Genomic DNA, 19,693 nt, shown 5'->3' with positions numbered 1-19,693 from the left:
CAAACTAGGGATGTGGTCTAGATGGGATTATTAAAAGGTGGGTGCACAACTGCTTAAAAGACTATACTCAAAAAGTATCGGACTGTCAAATTGGGGGGACATATCTAGTGGGGTCCTACAGGGGTCTGTCCTGGGTCCAGTACTAGTCAATATTTTTATTAATGACTTGGATAATGGAGCAGAGAGTATGCTTGTAAAACTTGCTGGATGACACCAACGTAGCACTTTCAAGGACAAGATTAGAATTCAAAACAAACATGATATATTGAAGAACTGGTCTGCAATCCACAAGATGAAATTGAATAAAGACAAGTGCAAAGTAATTCATTTAGGAAGTAAACATCAAATGCATAACTACAAAATGAGGAATAACTGGCTAGGTGGTAGTACAGAAGAAAAGGATCTGGGAGATGTAGGGAATCGCAAATTAAATATGAGTCAGCAATGTGATACAGTTGCAAAAAAGACTATCATCATCCTGGGGTGCATTAACAAGAGTGTCGTGTGTAAGACATGGGAGGTAACTGTCCCGCTCTACTTGGCACTGGTGAGGCCTCAGCTGGAGTACTGACCACTTCTAGGCACCACATTTCAAGAAAAAGGGGGAGGGGGAAATGGAGTATGTCCAGAGAAGAGCTATAAAAAATAATAAAAAGGTTTTAAAAAACTGACCTATGAGGAAAGGTTAAAAAAATTAGGCATGTTTAGTCTTGAAAAAAGACAACTGAAAGTGTTTTTGAGTATGTTAAGTGCTGGTATGAAAAGAGGACAGTGATCAATTGTTCTCCATGCCCACTGAAGAAAGGACAAGACGTAACGACCTTAATCTGCAGCAAGGGTCATTTAGGTTGGATATTAGGAAAAACTTTCTAACTTAACTAGTTAAGCACCAGAATAGGCTTCCAAGGGAGGTTGTGGAATCCCCATCATTGGAGGTTTTTAAGAACAGGTTGGACAACCACCTGTCAGGAATGGTGTAGGTTTAGTTGGTCATGCGTCCGTGCAGGGGGCTGGACTTGGTGACCTCTCCAGGCCTCTTCAAGACCCATATTTCTTAAGTGCTTAAGAATGGGGGTCCCATTGTGCTAGGCACTGTACAAACACAACAGCAGACAATCTCTGCTCCATAGAGCTTAAAATCTAAACAGATAAGACAGATGCAGAATAGGGTTGTGTAAAAACTTTTTCTACACTTACATTTTGTGATTGTTTACACCTCATTGTGCTCCTTTAAAATAGAGTTTGTTCAAATCTCTTTCAAAACTTACCTCAGATTTATCTATATTTCCTATATATTGACTCTCCACCCCTGCAGGAACTGCTTAAACAGAGTGCCCTAAAAATGACAGTTCACATCTATTTAAAAAAAAAAAATAGGGATACATGCAGTGGTATGTAAATTCTGAAAGAAAAAAAAACCCTTACTTTTCATCTTTTAAAATCTGTATAATGTTCTCTCTCAGTTGATAAACTCTTAATATAGTAATTTTGAGAAAACCATTTTGCTCACTACCACAATATAAAAACTACTGCTGGTTTCATTAATTGTGAAGTTAGTTAAATGTCAGCACTAGGAAATGTTTAATGCCATACTAAATACATCCATTTTTCATTATTTAGAATTAGTTTATGTACAGTCTTTGGATAGCAAATATTTATAAGAAATGGCAACTCACAGTTGACACTCATCTCCTTTAATTCCTTTGGTAGTACAGAAACACTTTCCTGTATTTGTATTACAGATAGAGGCATGGCCATTACACTTGCAAGCTGTAAAGGAGATAAAAAAATAGTTTTGAGAAAAACAGTAGGGACAGATTTGTTTATAGTGATTAAAACATTTAGGCAGAGAACTGCGATGTGTTAAAGATGAACTATACCAAAAATGTACTTGTGCCCATTTGCTTCTTTATGATGCTTAAAGACCGCAATATCAATTGGGAAGTTATCAGATTTTTGGTTTGTTTTATGTTTTTTGGGAGTGGGGTTAACATTAAAAATATCACCATATACAGGAATCACTGGGTGAAGTTCTCTGGTCTTTGTTATGCAAGAAGTCAGACTAGGTGATCACAATGGTCAGTTCTGGCCTTAAAAAAAATAAAATAAAATCTATGAATCCTCAACTGCCCTCTTTCTGCTGGAGGACACTTTGAAGAACTGGTGTACTAATGTGATGACATCACAAGGGAATGAAAATTCAAAAAGGAGGAGCTGGTCATTGTTTACAATACCAGACAACATTAATACCTATTTTACTCAAACTCCTGACAAACATTTGGGAGAAAAGCTCTGTGTGAACAATTCAAAACTTCTACCTCTTCTTTTGGGAGCTGAAGGTTTCTCCAGGAAAAATGAAGACTTGATATCCCTGGTATTTCCAATGGTAAACAAGCAGAAAAAACTCTTGTATTTTCCACTACATGCATCCGATGAAGTGGGCTGTAGCCCACGAAAGCTTATGCTCAAATCAATTTGTTAGTCTCTAAGGTGCCACAAGTACTCCTGTTCTTTTTGAGAAAAAAATCTGACATCTTTATTCATAAAGGAGTAGTAAAGGCACAAGACATTTTTTCTTTGCAGTTAATTTAATATAATTCATAGGTTCATAGATTCCAAGGCTAGATGGGACCATAGTGATCATCTAGTCTGACCTCCTATATAATACAGGCCAGAGAACTTCCCCAAAAATAATTCTTAGGGCATATCTTTCAGAGAAACATCCAATCATTGTCAGTGATAGAGAATCCACCCTGGCCCCTTGTAGATTGTTCCATTGCTTAATTACTCTCCCAGTTAAAACTGTATTCCTTATTTCCAGTCTGAATTTGTTTAGCTTTAACTTTCACTCACTGGCTCATGTTATATCTTTCTCTGCTAGATTGAAGAGTCCGTTAATAAATATTTGTTCCCTTTGTAGATATTTACAGATTGTAATCAAGTCACCCCTTTACCTTCTCTTTGCTAAAATAAACAGATTAAGCTCATGTCTATCGCTATAAAGCATGTTTTCTAATCCTTCAATCACTCTCATGGTTCTTCATTGAACCCTCTCCAATTTATCAACATCCTTCTTGATGTTAGATGAAAATTAGATGAAAGGCTATCACAGTTCCTTTCAAACAGTGCCTAGATTCCTTTTGTGAGCTGTTCAAGTAAAGGACTGAAAGGCAGACTTATCTCCTGTACCTTCGCAAGGGATGCGCGTGAAAGGGAAATGTACATGGCTTCTGAAGAAGTACTGAACTAGACACTTCCAGGATTATAAAAGCAGTTTCTTCAGCCTTCTGCTGTAAATTATTTGACCTTATCAGGGTGGCTTGGTTCAAATTAGAGCAATTTACATCACTGATTTTAATCATGATTTAAATAAGCAAGCAGAAAACCTTGATTTAAATCACTGATTTTAATTGTGTTTTGCATTTGGACTTTTTAGTTATTTTTCAAAGGCTGATTCTTTTTAATTCAATAAAACAAGCTTAAATGTGCTGGATACATTAGAAAAAAAATATCAAAGTTTATCAAACATATTTTGTATTTAAAACTAACTGATTTATTAAACCAAAGAAGCATTATCTGTAATCAGTGAACTGATTATTTCTGGTCACCCTTCAAGATTTCAGAAGTAGTTCTCCTCTTCTCACTTCTAGCCATAGTTTGAAAGAGAAAAAAAACAAAAAAAACAAAAAACAAAAAAACAAAAAACAGAAAACAAAAAACAAAACAAAAAACTTTCCTGCTTTTTCAACTCCAAATTGGTTTCTTAACTTTGAATGAACTAGTCATTAAACTGAACTAGTTGAATAAACTGAAAAGAAAACGTTCTCTCTGCACCTGAACAAAAGGGTACTGCTGTCCAACATTGATTTAGCACTTCAGCAAACTCTGCTTTCAGCTACTTAGCCAGTGACTTCCATCAGTAGAGCAGTTTGATTTTCTTTAAAACTTGGCAGAAAACATGTATTGCTTACTATTTCTTGTATTTAATTTAAATGATAGATTATAATACATTTCAGCCTTAACACAGGATGACAATTTCCATTTTTGTAATAGTATTTTTTTTAATTCCTGTATTTAAATTAAAAAATCCAATTTGATTTAAAAACATGGATTTTATTTATTTTAATTAGTCAATTTTTATCCACTGTGGACCTCATAAAAGCCAAAACAATTTATGAACTATAGACTAGCACTCCCATAGAGCAGAGTTCCTCAGGCTTTTTCCACAGTGTGGACTGCAAAATACAGAGATTATCTCAGGGACCACCTCCATTCTCATTCACTCTCATGAGAGCAAACTCCCTCCTCATTCATGACTTCATAACATCTCAGTGGCAGCTACTGCACCCTTTGCATGGAAAAGGATTTATATAGTTTAGCTGTCTTTCAGCGCAATTTAGCAACTCACAGGGGCAAGTTCAGTTCCCTGTCACCAACCAGCTGCCCGTGGACCACCAGCAAGTGTTCCAGGCAGCACCATTTTAGAATCATCACCAGAGAGGAAATGTATTTGACCTCAGGGATAACAATGCCTACTTTATTCCAAATACCGTTTTTATCTAGCACTAACATTTCTTCATGTGAAAGTTCCATCAGAAAATTCAAAAATACTGAATAAACTAGAGAAAACTCCCTTACAGCTATTTTTGCGTTTCGATTGGTTATATTTTCTGCCCTTAGTTAACACTCTGTTCTACACAGGACAACACTATTTTTAAAAAGCAGCTGCTGAGGCGTGAATTAGCTAGCATACTGTTATCTTTCTGATATTGCAAATGGCAAGGGGCCAATGAGAAAAGGGAAAAGAACTCTCTTTTGACCAAGTGGCCATAGCTTTATTAAACCTTAAAAACAGCAGCATCCTAAAATAACCTGTCTTTGCAAAACGGAAAAAGGGGAAGACCTCAGCTCCCCCCACTTTTTGCTGCCACCTTCCCACGCTTTTTGTCAGTCAATCAAATTCCAAGTATACCAACATTTTTAGGGTCTACAAAGCCTACATTATTCTGAGGCCTACAACTATTCCAAGACCTGACCACAGTTCTATGCAGACCAATGCACAAGTCAGCCACCAAGTCAGATACAAGAGCTCAATTCACAGGAAAGAGGGATTTTTTCCAACTTCCATCCTCAGGAAAGTTGGAAACACCAACCCTGCCATCCCTGACATTAATGTTATCCCATTTGAGGGGGAATCTAACCCATGCTGCGCCATACTGCCAGAACCAACTGACTAAAATTGCAATCCTGTAAATCAAAGGTATGTTAATCATACTATACAATCAAATTATCACCAATAGCTGGTGAACACACAACTACTTCCAAGTATTCAAGCTCCCCCAAAGGCTGTGACTGAAACACGGTGTGTAACAAACCGACCAATACAGAGAGAACAAAGAGGAATTAATACCCAAATAATTCCAGAGGAGAAAAAAGGAGGCAGCGTAAAGGATTAAGATAACGGAAAACTGCTCCGGGTACACACCAGCCAATCCAGTGCCTGTAACAAATGCTAGGAATTCACCAGTGGCAGCCTTTCCAACAAAAAACAGCTACAACTGGCTAGCAATTGCTCTGGCATCATGGGATCTAGCCTTGCCTCCCTGGTCTCCATCTATAATCCAGGCTAGCCCTCATCGGTCAAACCGTTTTTTTCACCTTGATAGTACATATTGACAGAATGAGGGTAAACTAAAAACTTGGCCAAATACAGTACATTTTTTCTTCGGACATTACCTACTAGCTTTATCACCTATGGATTAAATGTTAATTGCTATCCTATTAATACTTAGCACGGTTTCTAGTTTTTTCCATACCTTTGAACAGAATTTGGCTTGGGATTTTATAAGGATACTAAGAGAGAGAAAGACATTCCACTCTCACTGCATATGAACGGATTTGAGCATCTAACTCCCTTAGGTCCATTGAAAAATCTCTGCTTCAGTGCTTTCCAGCTTTGACAGATTTTCATTAGCCAAGTCCCTAGTGGATGTCATTGAGTCTCTGGCTCTTCTCTTTTTATGTGTTATAGAAAACTCTGCTTGGGGGAGGTTCTTTGGAAGTATGGATGGGTGGGAGGATGCTAACCACAGATTGTGACAGGAAGCCTTCCCCTCTGTGCCTCTTTAAACCTCCTTATTCCTCAGGCTGTAGATCATGGGGTTCAGCAGTGGAATAATCAGGGCGTACAGCACAGAACTAGCTTTGTCCTGCTGATCAGAATAGCTTGGCCCGGGCCACAGGTACACCAAGATCAGAGTTCCAAAAAAGATGGAGATGGCTGTGAGGTGGGAGGTGCAGGTGCAGAAGGTCCTGCACCTGCCCTGTTGGGAGGGGATCCTGAGGATGGCTGTAAGGATGTACAGGAAAGAGATCAGCATGGTCAGGAAGGACCTGACACTGACGATGCAGGCCAAGGCCAGGGCAACCACCTCATTGTTCTGGGTCTCAGCTCAGAACTCCACCAATGGCATGATGTTGCAGGAGAAATGGTTGACGTGGTTGGCTTCACAGACGCACAAGAGTCATACAACACATGAGCAACAACAAACTGTTTCTGTATCATGCTCAGATAAAATAGGCTGGACCCTCCCCCACCCCTAAAAAAGTAACTTATTCTATGTCAAATTCTGTGTCACAGGGACACACTATAATCCAGTAGTTAGAACGGATTGCTGGGAGTAAAAATTCATGCCTTCTATTGCCAGCTCACTCTCCAATTCATTGCATAGCTTGGGCCACTCATAACTCTGTACCTCAAGGCACCCTATGTAAAGTCAGTTTAAGAATACCAGCAATAATAATTCACATAGATGTTACGTGGTTTAATGTTGTATTAAGTATATAACATCATGCTTACCATATTCCTAGTACTGTCAATACCAGCACACAGCATGGGTTCTACCTCTCATTCTGCAACAGATTTCTTATGTGATGTTTGACAAGACTCTCCCATAATGCATATGCACAGGAGGACTGAATTAATGTTGCACAGACAGCCTTAATTCTGGCATTTCCTATTTTTTGAGAGCTTGGCTTTGCAACCTTAATGTTCTTTTAGTGTAGTTTGGGTATGTAATAAATGAAATACATTAGCTGATATACACAAGAGGGATCTGATTTCTACTCAGATACTATGGTGATAAGCTGCAGTATAAAATCCCCGAGATTTGATTATACTACAGATTTAAGACTTCACTTACACTGGCATGTTCCTCCATTAGTAGGATCTCCATAGTAGCCGGATATACAAGTCTCACAGTGTTTGCCAGTTGTCAGGTTCTCACACTTTTCACAGATGCTTTCATTTACACATTTACTGTGCCCATTGCACTGGCAGGCTGAGGGAAGAAAGAGATACTTGGTAGTTGTGCTCAAATATAGTGCTTCACCCAACGTCTGCAGAATCTGATCTGCATTTTGGGTTAGCAGCTTAATCATGTTATGAATGGAACTACCTCATGCAAGTTCTGAATTGGAAAGAGACCGTGGTTCTCATGCTATGGGCCGTGACCTCTGAGATCAAGAAGAAGATGACTGTTTCAAATTTAAAATGTTAGAGAGGTATAAAATAAATTGATTACCAAAGTATACAACAGAGATACTGTTCTGACTGGACTGGAAGCAACAATAGGGAGAGGTTCATGGGGTTGGAGGGAGGCAGGCAGTCCACATATTTCTGGGATCCTCACTACATAATTCAACGCATATGTGCTGCATAAGAAACTGGGCCTTGCTAATAGTCAATTGAATGTTTTATTTAGAAAATAAGAACTGCATTTCTTCTTATTTTCATTCATTCCTCCTGTTTAAATATACTCAAAAGTGATTAATATAAAGACTAAAAAGCTGTAGTCTGACTGTGGACTCCTTCCTTTTCAAAATCAAATTTACATTCTTTGTGTGTATTTCACTTTTTTCCCCTCTTCATTTAGTAATAGGAAATTAAGTTCTGCAATCATTTAAGCATTTGGTCTTTCACCTGGAGTCTAAGGCTATGTCTATACTACACAGCTTTTAGCAGGGGTGAAAGTGGGCTGGTACGGTACGGTGTACCGGTAAGAAGCTGGTACCGGCCCGTACGCAGCCGATGTTAAAGCACTGTCACTACCCCTTTTGCCTCCCTGTCGGCAGCCCTGCCGGTAGGGACCGTACCAGCAGGGCCGCTGACGGGGGTGGGTAGGGCAAAAGGGGCAGTGGCGTTAAAGCACTGCCGCGGCAAGGGACCCTCCTTAAAGCACTGTGCCCCTTCTTTCCCCCCCACCCCTATTGGCAGGGCCGCCGACAGGGGAGGCAAAAGGGGCAGCTGCCCTGGAGCCGGCGATTTAAAAGGGCCCATGGCTCCCGGAGCCCCGGGCCCTTTTAAATCGCCGCCAGCGCCCCGGGCGGCACGGGTCAGGCAGCATGGATGGGCTGGCTGGGGGAGGCTGACCCCCAGACCTGCCCCTTCCGCCCGAGATCCTGCCCCTTCCGAGGACTCAGAGCCAGGCCCCCATACCGGTAAGAGTTTAATATTACTTTTCCCCCTGGCTTTTAGCAACACGGCTGTATCACCACAGCCGTGCCGCTAAAAGTCAATCAGCGTAGCCGCTGTTGGTCTGCTCTCCTGCCGACAACATGCTGTTCACACTGACACTTGCCGCGGCAAAACTTTTGTCTTGTGGGGGGGAGGGAGGGTTTAACACCTCTGAAAGACAAAAGTTTTGTCGTTCAATTGCCAGTGTAGACATAGCCTAAATTGTATGACCCCTGAAGTGTTCCAATTATTAAAAAAACTACTCAGTTACCTGGACACTGGATAAAGGACCAGTTGTATTTGTTCTCTGCTGGACACATGCTGACATTAAGGATGGGTTCCAGGTAGTATTTTCCTGTTGTTGGTGGAGATGGCATCTTTACTGGACCTCTGTAGGAGCCTTCCATGCATTTCCCCTTTCCTGTGTTACTAGGGTCCGTACACCAACCACAGCCAGGCTGTTCCAAACAGTGAACACATGTGCAGTAGCCAGAGCAGTTTGCAGCTTTGAAAATAAATGTCAAAATGGTAAAATGGATACCTCACAATACAAGACAATATTTGAAATAAGAAACTTCATATGCCTTTTAGTGACCTTGAGACTGATCCTTACAAGTTGGAATCAACATTTATTCTAATACATTGATAAACAGATGTATTTTCATGAATTTCTATTCGTGTACTTAACCCGACAATCTCAAAGCTTGCTTTTAAACTTTATTACAGACTAAAACAAAAAACAAAAAAAAAGGCCTGTTATCCAAATTGGTACAGTAAGGCACAGAGTCTAAATCATTTAACCAGTTACAGAGAAAGCCTTTAAACAGCAGAAAAACACCCAGTCCCTTTCTAAAAATTAAACAATGCACACTAAAATTTTGCTGAATGTTTTCAATTAACTATTTGAATTATAACTGTCTTATTTACAATAAAATACTAGAAAGATAAAATACCTGATCTCCCAATGAAGGAAAGAAACACATTTAATTTGATTAACCAATGACCTGTTTCAAATCTTTACTGAGATGTACCCCACTTTATTTATACATGAACCATATACAGCTTAATATTACATGCTTCTATATCAAATATAAACCTACATTAGAAAGAAGGGGTTATCAAGGTAATTTGTCCTCAGTCTACTGTCTCCACTGAACCACTTGGTAGAAATTGAGTGCAGCACCATGCAGACGCAAAACATTCTAAAGCAAACTTGACAGTTAGGGGGCATATGAAGATCCCTCAAGCCCAGCGTTCTGCTGAGCTAGGGTGTAAATTGCACGCACCCGTTAGCTATTCCTCAGTTCCTTGTTAATAAGTGTGACTGTTTCGGTGATGACATAGAAATTGTCTTATTTGCAGGATCAACCTCAATGCTGTGCTATTCTACTTCAATGCACAGTTTCATTCAATCACAAATTTGAGCTTGAACAAATGAAGAAAGATTTTCTGTACTCGGAGAGGAGTATAATGTCTTTCTATCTTAACTATTGAATTCTTGGCAGCGTTTGCATTTTGACTTTAGAGGTAGAAAATATGCTTCTATTACTTTGCTCCATTCAATCACGTCTCCTATCACTTCCTTCAACTTCAGGCATGTGGAGTAAAATACCAACTATCTGTTTATGAATTAATAATTCAAAACTAATCATTTTACAGTGTTTATAAGTAATTTTCATATTCACTGAAGAGAGAATGAAAAGAAACAACTTATTGCAAATACTGTAGAATGAAAAATAAACCAGCTTCGTCCATGTCAAGGTGTCCCCCCCACTCTGAACTTTAGGGTACAGATGTGGGGACCTGCATGAATAACCCCTAAGCTTATTTTTACCAACTTAGGCAAAACAGTCGCTGCCACCTCCAAATGTTTTTAAAAAAACGTTTGAGGGAGAGCCATTTGGGAACTCTGCCTTCCCCCAAATATTTCCCCAGTCCTTATCCCCCCTTTCCTGGCAGGATTTGACTAATTTCCCTCCCCCAAGTCTCTATACCCTTTTTCCTGGGTAGACTCAAGAAAATTCCCCCCACCAATTCCTGGTGAGCCCAGATCCAAAATCCTTGGATCTTAAAACAAGGAAAAATCAATCAGGTTCTTAAAAGAAGACTTTTAATTAAAGAAAAAGGGTGAAAGGAATACCTCTGTGAGATTAGAAAGCAAGATGATCTCACAGACAACAGATTCAAAACACAGAGGATTTCCCTCTGGGCAAAACCTTAAAGTTACACAAAAACTCAATTTGATTCTCCCTCTATGTTTGCAAAAGAAATTACAAATAGAAATAAAAGTAATTTAATACATTCCTTCTCTAATTACTCACTACCCTGTTAGGAGTGGGATGGTTCCTTCTCCCTGTCCGGCAAAAGCACACACAGAACAGACAAAGACTCCCTCCTCCCAACTTTGAAAGTATCTTGCTCCCTGATTGGTTCTTCTGGTCAGGTGTCAGCTAGGTATTGTGAACTTCTTAACCCTTTACAGGTAAAAGAGGAATTAACACGTAACTGTCTGTTTATGACAGTCCAGAACCATATCTTCAGTCTCCCTGACCAGCCTCCAGCAGTTTCTAGATCCTAGCAAACTCAGCCCCCTAATTTCCCTCTCAAATATTTAATGATAATTCATTCCCCCAACTACACCATTCTCTATTACCAAAGACTTTGCCCAGACCCCCCCATTCCCCGAGGCTCCTACAAAATTCTATAACCTCTTTATGGTTTCAAAATACACAAAACGAGTATTTTTGCTGTTGCTGTTCTCCTCATTGCTCTTTAGCTTTTAGAATAGCTCTCATTTCAATACACAGATCAAATTAGAAATGAATACTTCTAACTTAGCAAAAATATTTTACATACGTTTTGCTAATATAAATATTTCAGAATGACACGTTGAAAAATTGAAAAAATTCGGAAAAAAAATACTGGATGTGTTTTCTTCCTGAAAAAAATGAGTTTTCATAACCCCATTTGAGAGCTTACATTATTTGCTGTTTAGGTTAGAGCCATACTTTAGTGTACAATTCTGCTCAACACCTTCCATGAAACATAACATGTTCAAGGATTGGTCCTTACATTTGCAGAGCTCATCCAACCAGGGAATCTGTAATTTTTCTAACACTATGTAACTGCGTATGATCTTGTCACATTAAATTTGTTAGCAATTTATGCAAAGCCAAGCTTTCTTAGACCATCTTTCCAGGTACAGAGGAAATTACTTACGTGGACAGCTGCTCATGGTGTACCACTCCATACACTGGCCATAGGGGAAAGAGGCCACATAAGCATTTGAGTCCACGCACTGTTTCATGTTACTGCACCACATGCACTCAGAGCTGCCACTCGTGCACTCTCCACACGCCGTCCTCAAGGCACAGGGTGTGCGACATTGCTTGGCACTGTGGTTAGCTGGGCATTAAGAAACAACACTCAATGACATGGGAAAACAGATTACACAATATTCTATTTTATGGTAGTAAATTACAGGCCCTTGCTCATTTGCACAATAAAAAATATAGAGGTGAATCACTCTTTGTCCACTAGTCAAACTGGGAAGTTCAGTGTGACTAATATACTAGAGCTAGGTGAACACTGGTTGTTGGTTTTTTTGGTTTGCTGGCAGCTCTGAAAAATTGAAAACAGCTTAGTTTCAGGTTGAACCAAAAATAAAATATTTTCAAAATTTCTGATGAATCAAGAAGTCAAAAAAATTGAGTTAGATTGAAACAAAACATTTAGTTTTAACCTAACTTGAAATTTTTTTGTTCCATTTTCAGAATGAACTCCTCCTTTGCTTTTGTCAAAATGCCCAAATTTGAAACAAACAAATCTGGTCGAAACAAAATGGCATTGCCAAAAATTTTTTATATTTTTGGTTTTGTCAAAAAACTATGTGATTAACTTGTACCCAGTTTGTGAATAATTTCGGGTTGGCCGAAACTGCATTTTTCAGTGATTCATTTATTTGCCAAAAAAAAATATATATATATTAGCCTAACTCTACTACTAATTGAAAAATCTCTCAAAATTTAGTTTGAGTATTTAATCAGTTAGTTGTTGCTGAACTGAATCATTTCATCTGTAACATGGCCATGATGAGAAACTTTACAATATGAGATCTACGCAGTAGGAAATATATCAGTTACAGTAATTCATTTTCCAGTAATTATGAATTCTCTTCAGTGCAAATGCAGAGTAAAACTGAAAGGAAACAACTTGAATGTTATTGCTATTTACATCTTTATAGTGCTGCATATACGTTATCCATACAGTCCTCTTCACGCTTCTGTGAAGTTAATAGTGTCAGCATTTTACATGTGGAAGAGTGGGATAAAGGTTAAGTAACTTGACCAATGTTACAGATCAAATCAGTATTAGAACCAGAATTCTAACTCAAGAATTTTTGGCTCCTAGTCCAGTGCTTAATCCACTAGATGACAATTTAAACTAACCATTCTCAGACCAAAAAAGACAGACCAAGTTAAGTTTTAAACTAGTTATAGACTAGGTTAAAATATTGTGAGAATGTTTAGTTAGAAAATTAGTGACTCACAATTAAAGTTTCTGCAAACGTCTTCATCTCTGACTTTATCCTGTACTAGCACAAAGCAGGACTTACATTGGTGTGGCTAATTTAGATATGTAATCAACCAGCCTTTCTAAAAAATTAAGAAGGCGGCTCTAATTGTTATTCAGAATAACTATCTAGAATGGAGAGTTAATAGACCCAGCCGTTTTAAAGATATGCAGTTCCAAAAATGACAGAGGACATAAGAACATAAGAATGGCCACACTGGGTCAGACCAAAGGTCCATCCAGCCCAGTATCCTGTCTACTGACAGTGGCCAATGCCAGGTGCCCCAGAGGGAGTGAACCTAACAGGTAATGATCAAGCGATCTCTATCCTGCCATCCATCTCCACCCTCTGACAAACAGAGGCTTGGGACACCATTCCTTACACATCCTGGCTAATAGCCATTAATGGACTTAAACTCAATGAATTTATCTAGTTTTCTTTTTGTTTTGTTTTTTCAAAACTCATATTTCCAAAGTGTTTTGCTCAATTAACTTTAAACTTCAAAAAAAAAAAATTATCTTCTGGCTAGACAACGTGTACAAAAAAATTCAGGTAGAGAATAGTTTTTATTTTTTAGTAAGAAGATTGTTCCATACCATAATTAACCTGAATGTCACATACAAATATACAATTGGAAGAAAGAGTTAAAGCTAATTATTGCTCAGTCTCATTGTACTTCTGCTGTTTTTTTAAATGCCTGATTTTTGTACAGAATAACTAAACAAAACTATTGTTCAAACTGGTCTGTTTGGTTACTGAATGCTGCAAACATTCAAAATTTAACTGGGGGGGATCTTATTTGTATTACTTAGACAATAAAATACTTCCCCATAAAAAAAACCATTCATCAGCAGCATATTTACCAGGCCTTTCACAGATACTGCCATTAACGTGGTTGATACATGTTGCGGCCTTCAATCCCTGCTGGTAAGGCTCAGCTAAATATCCACAAAATCCAGCATCACTTGGTTCCCCAGGCAGCCACTGGAGCAAGGTGTTTGTAAACGGAGACATGTCTTCCCAGCACCAGTACGACACATTGATCTTCCGCAGCCCAACCCATGGGGTCAAAGTTTTGGGCTAGAGATAAAATAAATGTTTGATTGAATGAACACCACAATTTTACCACTTCACATAGTTAAGAAGCAGGACTTTAAAATAAATAAATAAATACATAAATAAATACATACATACATAAAAAAACACTAACGTCTTGCAATGTGTATGAACCACTCTAGCAGATTTGGAAGTGCAAACATTAATTAAGGGCATACTGTTTTCTCAGTCCCACTGGACTTACAGAGCACATCAACTGGAGAATTAACATCCTTCAGGCATGTGCCTCATTTATCTAATTTAAAACATGCTCCCTCTCATCTCCCAAACCACTCCACTCACAGTTTTTAAATAGCTGAAAAAAAGGTAAGAACTAGAGAGGAAGCAGAACATTTTAATAAATTTTAAACCTGAACAATTCTGAAATTAACAAAAAGAGTTGGCCTTAGATGCTCATGAGTGTACTGTAAAAGGAGAGAAATAGAAACAGCAGTTTTCTGGGGTTATTGTTATGCAGAACGTAATGGTGACTTAAAGAAAACAGCTACAAATAGTTTATCTAAGCAATGAAAACAGTTACTATCATTGGGCAGCCCACAAAGTAATCCACCTACTTCAAAACATTTTATCTTAGATTAACTTAAACCTGCAACACTTACTGAAGCACTGTGGGTACTCAGCACCTCTGAAAAAAATCAGGCCACATTTTTTCAGAGGAACTACAAATGAACAGACAAGCTGCAATCACTGGACTCTTAATCAGTGAGCACTCCCCCTCAGAAAGTCATTACCAGAGTGGAAGCAGCACATCATTGAAAGGCAGAGTTCAAATACCAGATGCAGTGTAGCTTTCTACCAAAGCTATTTTTAGAAATTACAAAACATGCTAAAACAATAAAACATACAAATATAAACTAAAACCAAAAGATTCCTTAAAAATCTGCAGTTTTTTCTAAGACCCTCACCATTACCAACTCTCTAAGAATAAAGTAACCAGAGGTAAGTGAACGACATCCTTTCTAAAAGAAGCTCAAATGTTAGAAGAAAGAACAGGAATACTTGTGGCACCTTAGAGACTAACAAATTTATTAGAGCATAAGCTTTCGTGGGCTACAACCCACTTCTTCGGATGCATATAGAGTGAAACATATATTGAGGAGATATATATACACACCCATACAGAGAGCATGAACAGGTGGGAGTTGTCTTACCAACTCTGAGAGGCCAATTAAGTAAGAGAAAAAAAAACTTTTGAAGTGATAATCAAGATGGCTCAGTACAGACAGTTTGATAAGAAGCAAGTGTGAAAATACTTACAAGGGGAGATAGATTCAATGTTTGTAATGGCTCAGCCATTCCCAGTCTTTATTTAATCCTGTGTTGATTGTGTCTAGTTTGCATATCAATTCCAGCTCAGCAGTCTCTCGTTGGAGTCTGTTTTTGAAGTTTTTCTATTTTAAGATAGCCACCCGCAGGTCTGTCATAGAATGGCCAGACAGGTTAAAGTGTTCTCCCACTGTTTTTTGAGTATTATGATTCTGGATGTCAGATTTGTGTCCATTAATTCTTTTGCGTAGAGACTGTCCGGTTTGGCCAATGTACATGGCAGAGGGGCATTGCTGGCACATGATGGCATATATCACATTGGTAGATGTGCAGGTGAACGAGCCCCTGATGGTATGGCTGATGTGATTAGGCCCTATGATGATGTCACTTGAATAGATATGTGGACAGAGTTGGCATCGGGCTTTGTTACAAGGATAGGTTCCTGGGTCAGTGTTTTTGTTCAGTGATGTGTGGTTGCTGGTGAGTATTTGCTTTAGGTTGGGGGGTTGTCTGTAAGCGAGGACAGGTCTGTATTTTCACACTTGCTTCTTATCAAACTGTCTGTACTGAGCCATCTTGATTATCACTTCAAAAGTTTTTTTTCTCTTACTTAATTGGCCTCTCAGAGTTGGTAAGACAACTCCCACCTGTTCATGCTCTCTGTATGGGTGTGTATATATATCTCCTCAATATATGTTTCACTCTATATGCATCCGAAGATGTGTTAGTCTCTAAGGTGCCACAAGTACTCCTGTTCTTTTTGCGGATACAGACTAACACGGCTGCTACTCTGAAACCTGTCAAATGTTAGAGTGCTTATGGGAATGGCCATCAAGTTCATCAATTTATACAGCACTCATCACCATGGTATCTAAAAGCCTTTAGTTTTGAAAACCATGTACTTTTACAATATTCTATGTTTCTCCCCCTTGCCTCACAAATGATTATTTTAATGTGTAATCTTGTATAGAAAGTACCTCATATAGGGTTGATAAAAATGGAGCACCCTAGTGTCTTATAACTGTTGAACTGTTTCATTTTAAGATCACAGAGGGAGCAAAAGTGGGAAGAAGGAAAATGTTCTTGTTTCAATTTAACAATTCGGTTTTTCTTTAGATATTTGTGTTCTACATATAAAGTATGTTTCTGCTCTGAAAAGTAAGAACATAATATGACGTTCCATGTTTATTACCTCATTTCTTTCTGTTGACCAGCTTGGCTAAACAGTGAAATCCTTGCTGAACTTAAACGCAAAAAAGAAGCTTACAAGAAGTGGAAGATTGGACAAATGACCAGGGAGGAGTATAAAACTATTGCTCAGGCATGCAGGAATGAAATCAGGAAGGCCAAATCACACTTGGAGTTGCAGCTAGCAAGAGATGTTAAGAGTAACAAGAAAGGTTTCTTCAGGTATGTTAGCAACAAGAAGAAAGTCAAGGAAAGTGTGGGCCCCTTACTGAATGTGGGAGGCAACCTAGTGACCGAGGATGTGGAAAAAGCTAATGTACTCAATGATTTTTTTGCCTCTGTCTTCACAAATAAGGTCAGCTCCCAGACTGCTGCACTGGGCAGCACAATATGGGGAGAAGGTGACCAGCCCTATGTGGAGAAAGAAGTGGTTCGGGACTATTTAGAAAAACTGGATGTGCACAAGTCCATGGGGCCGGATGCGCTGCATCCGAGGGTGCTAAAGGAGTTGGCGGATGAGATTGCAGAGCCATTAGCCATTATTTTTGAAAACTCATGGCGATCGGGGGAGGTCCCGGATGACTGGAAAAAGGCTAATGTAGTGCCCATCTTTAAAAAAGGGAAGAAGGAGGATCCGGGGAACTACAGGCCAGTCAGCCTCACCTCAGTCCCTGGAAAAATCATGGAACAGGTCCTCAAGGAATCAATTATGAAACACTTAGAGGAGAGGAAAGTGATCAGGAACAGTCAGCATGGATTCACCAAAGGGAAGTCGTGCCTGACTAACCTAATTGCCTTCTATGATGAGATAACTGGCTCTGTGGATGAGGGGAAAGCAGTGGATGTGTTATTCCTTGACTTTAGCAAAGCTTTTGACACAGTCTCCCACAGTATTCTTGCCGCCAAGTTAAAGAAATATGGGCTGGATGAATGGACTGTAAGGTGGATAGAAAGCTGGCTAGATCGTCGGGCTCAACGGGTAGTGATCAATGGCTCCATGTCTAGTTGGCAGCCGGTTTCAAGCGGAGTGCCCCAAGGGTCGGTCCTGGGGCCGGTTTTGTTTAATATCTTTATTAATGATCTGGAGGATGGTGTGGACTGCACTCTCAGCAAGTTTGCAGATGACACTAAACTAGGAGGCGTGGTAGATACACTAGAGGGTAGGGATCGGATACAGAGGGACCTAGACAAATTAGAGGATTGGGCCAAAAAAAACCTGATGAGGTTCAACAAGGATAAGTGCAGAGTCCTGCACTTAGGACGGAAGAATCCCATGCACTGCTACAGACTAGGGACCGAATGGCTAGGTAGCAGTTCTGCAGAAAAGGACCTAGGGGTCACAGTGGACGAGAAGCTGGATATGAGTCAACAGTGTGCTCTTGTTGCCAAGAAGGCTAACGGCATTTTGGGCTGTATAAGTAGGGGCATTGCCAGCAGATCGAGGAACGTGATCGTTCCCCTTTATTCGACATTGGTGAGGCCTCATCTGGAATACTGTGTCCAATTTTGGGCCCCACACTACAAGAAGGATGTGGAAAAATTGGAAAGAGTCCAGCGGAGGGCAACAAAAATGATTAGGGGTCTGGAGCACATGACTTATGAGGAGAGGCTGAGGGAACTGGGATTGTTTAGTCTCCAGAAGAGAAGAATGAGGGGGGATTTGATAGCAGCCTTCAACTACCTGAAGGGAGGTTCCAAAGAGGATGGAGTTCGGCTGTTCTCAGTGGTGGCAGATGACAGAACAAGGAGCAATGGTCTCAAGTTGCAGTGGGGGAGGTCCAGGTTGGATATTAGGAAACACTATTTCACTAGGAGGGTGGTGAAGCACTGGAATGCGTTACCTAGGGAGGTGGTGGAGTCTCCTTCCTTGGAGGTTTTTAAGGCCCGGCTTGACAAAGCCCTGGCTGGGATGATTTAGTTGGGAATTGGTCCTGCTTTGAGCAGGGGGTTGGACTAGATGACCTCTTGAGGTCCCTTCCAACCCTGATATTCTATGATTCTATGATTCTATGACCATTTTTTCCGTTTACCAATAAAAAATTAATGTCACTGACTGCTAGCCCTGCGCAGTCTTGGCTCTGAGAGCTTATATAAGTTCTTCTTCTGTACCATCAATAAAAATGGTTCTGCAAGCCAAATTAGGACCTCAATTACATCCGTGGACCACCACTACAACCTTAGCAACACTTACGCAACCCCGCCATCCATGTCTTTGTACAAGTTTAATTGATTAGAAAGTCAATTCTATTGATGTGCAAGTCGTAATAAATTCTAAATCATTTTATTAGTTGTGTTGGCTCTGTAACGTTAACAGGGAAAAATGTTTGTCACTAGAGCAGATCTAACTGAATATTTCACATGGATCTGTTGAGTATCAAACCACTTTTCAGAACAGAACAACAATTTAAGTGCTTTACACTAAGTATATATGGTGCCCCAATGGAACCTTTATTCACAGTCTAGGGTGCCATGTGCAGTTCACCTGAGAACTACTCACCTTCATGTTGCAGTCATGTATCCCAAATCAGAAGTGTGTGTGTGGTTTTATTATGCAATGATCTCCTTGAGGCACCCCGCATGTTTATCTTTATGTTACACATTTACATTCTTTACTATTTCACTGCAAAGCTGCCATGGAATATGTTGAATTTCAAAAGAAAATCAGTCCCCTGAGTTAAGGAGCATATTTGGATTTTGGTACAAAACACACAGTACCACAGTACGTACTCTTCCATATTCAGCGCTCTACTACTCACATGGTATTCAAGAGTAACACTCACCAAAGACTGCATTCTCTGCAGCTCCTTTAGAACAAATTCCACCTTCTTCTGCGTTGTGAGAGATGCCAGTAGAGCATTGTGAGTTCTGCATGCCAGTTTAGCATTGTCATAGCTCTCTTTTGTGCTATTGATTTTCAAACACGAGTTGCCAACCAAATGCCAGTTTACTCCACAGATATTTTCTATGAAAAGGTGAAACCAATTAATGATACACAACACCTTTCTCCCCCTAGTCAAAAAACATCACTTGGAGAT

The 19,693-nt window shown here is 39.6% G+C and overlaps 1 protein-coding gene across 1 annotated transcript in view; it reads right to left on the bottom strand.

Moving 5' to 3' along the window:
- The window catches only part of ATRN (attractin), a 243,572-nt gene that overhangs the window by 118,032 nt on the left and 105,847 nt on the right, over positions 1 to 19,693 (bottom strand). Inside the window, exons 15-20 of the mRNA XM_065404708.1 lie at positions 19,439 to 19,620; positions 13,952 to 14,168; positions 11,735 to 11,920; positions 8,787 to 9,020; positions 7,203 to 7,340; positions 1,677 to 1,770 (exon numbers count right to left, since the gene is read on the bottom strand). Coding sequence (XP_065260780.1) covers positions 1,677 to 1,770; positions 7,203 to 7,340; positions 8,787 to 9,020; positions 11,735 to 11,920; positions 13,952 to 14,168; positions 19,439 to 19,620 — 1,051 coding nt within the window. The remainder of the gene's footprint in view (positions 1 to 1,676; positions 1,771 to 7,202; positions 7,341 to 8,786; positions 9,021 to 11,734; positions 11,921 to 13,951; positions 14,169 to 19,438; positions 19,621 to 19,693) is intronic.

Source organism: Emys orbicularis, chromosome 5 (assembly GCF_028017835.1).
Source record: "Emys orbicularis isolate rEmyOrb1 chromosome 5, rEmyOrb1.hap1, whole genome shotgun sequence".
Lineage (NCBI taxonomy): Eukaryota > Metazoa > Chordata > Testudines > Emydidae > Emys > Emys orbicularis.
The sequence above is the reverse complement of the archived record's forward strand: the minus strand, read 5'-3'. Positions and strand labels throughout refer to the sequence as shown.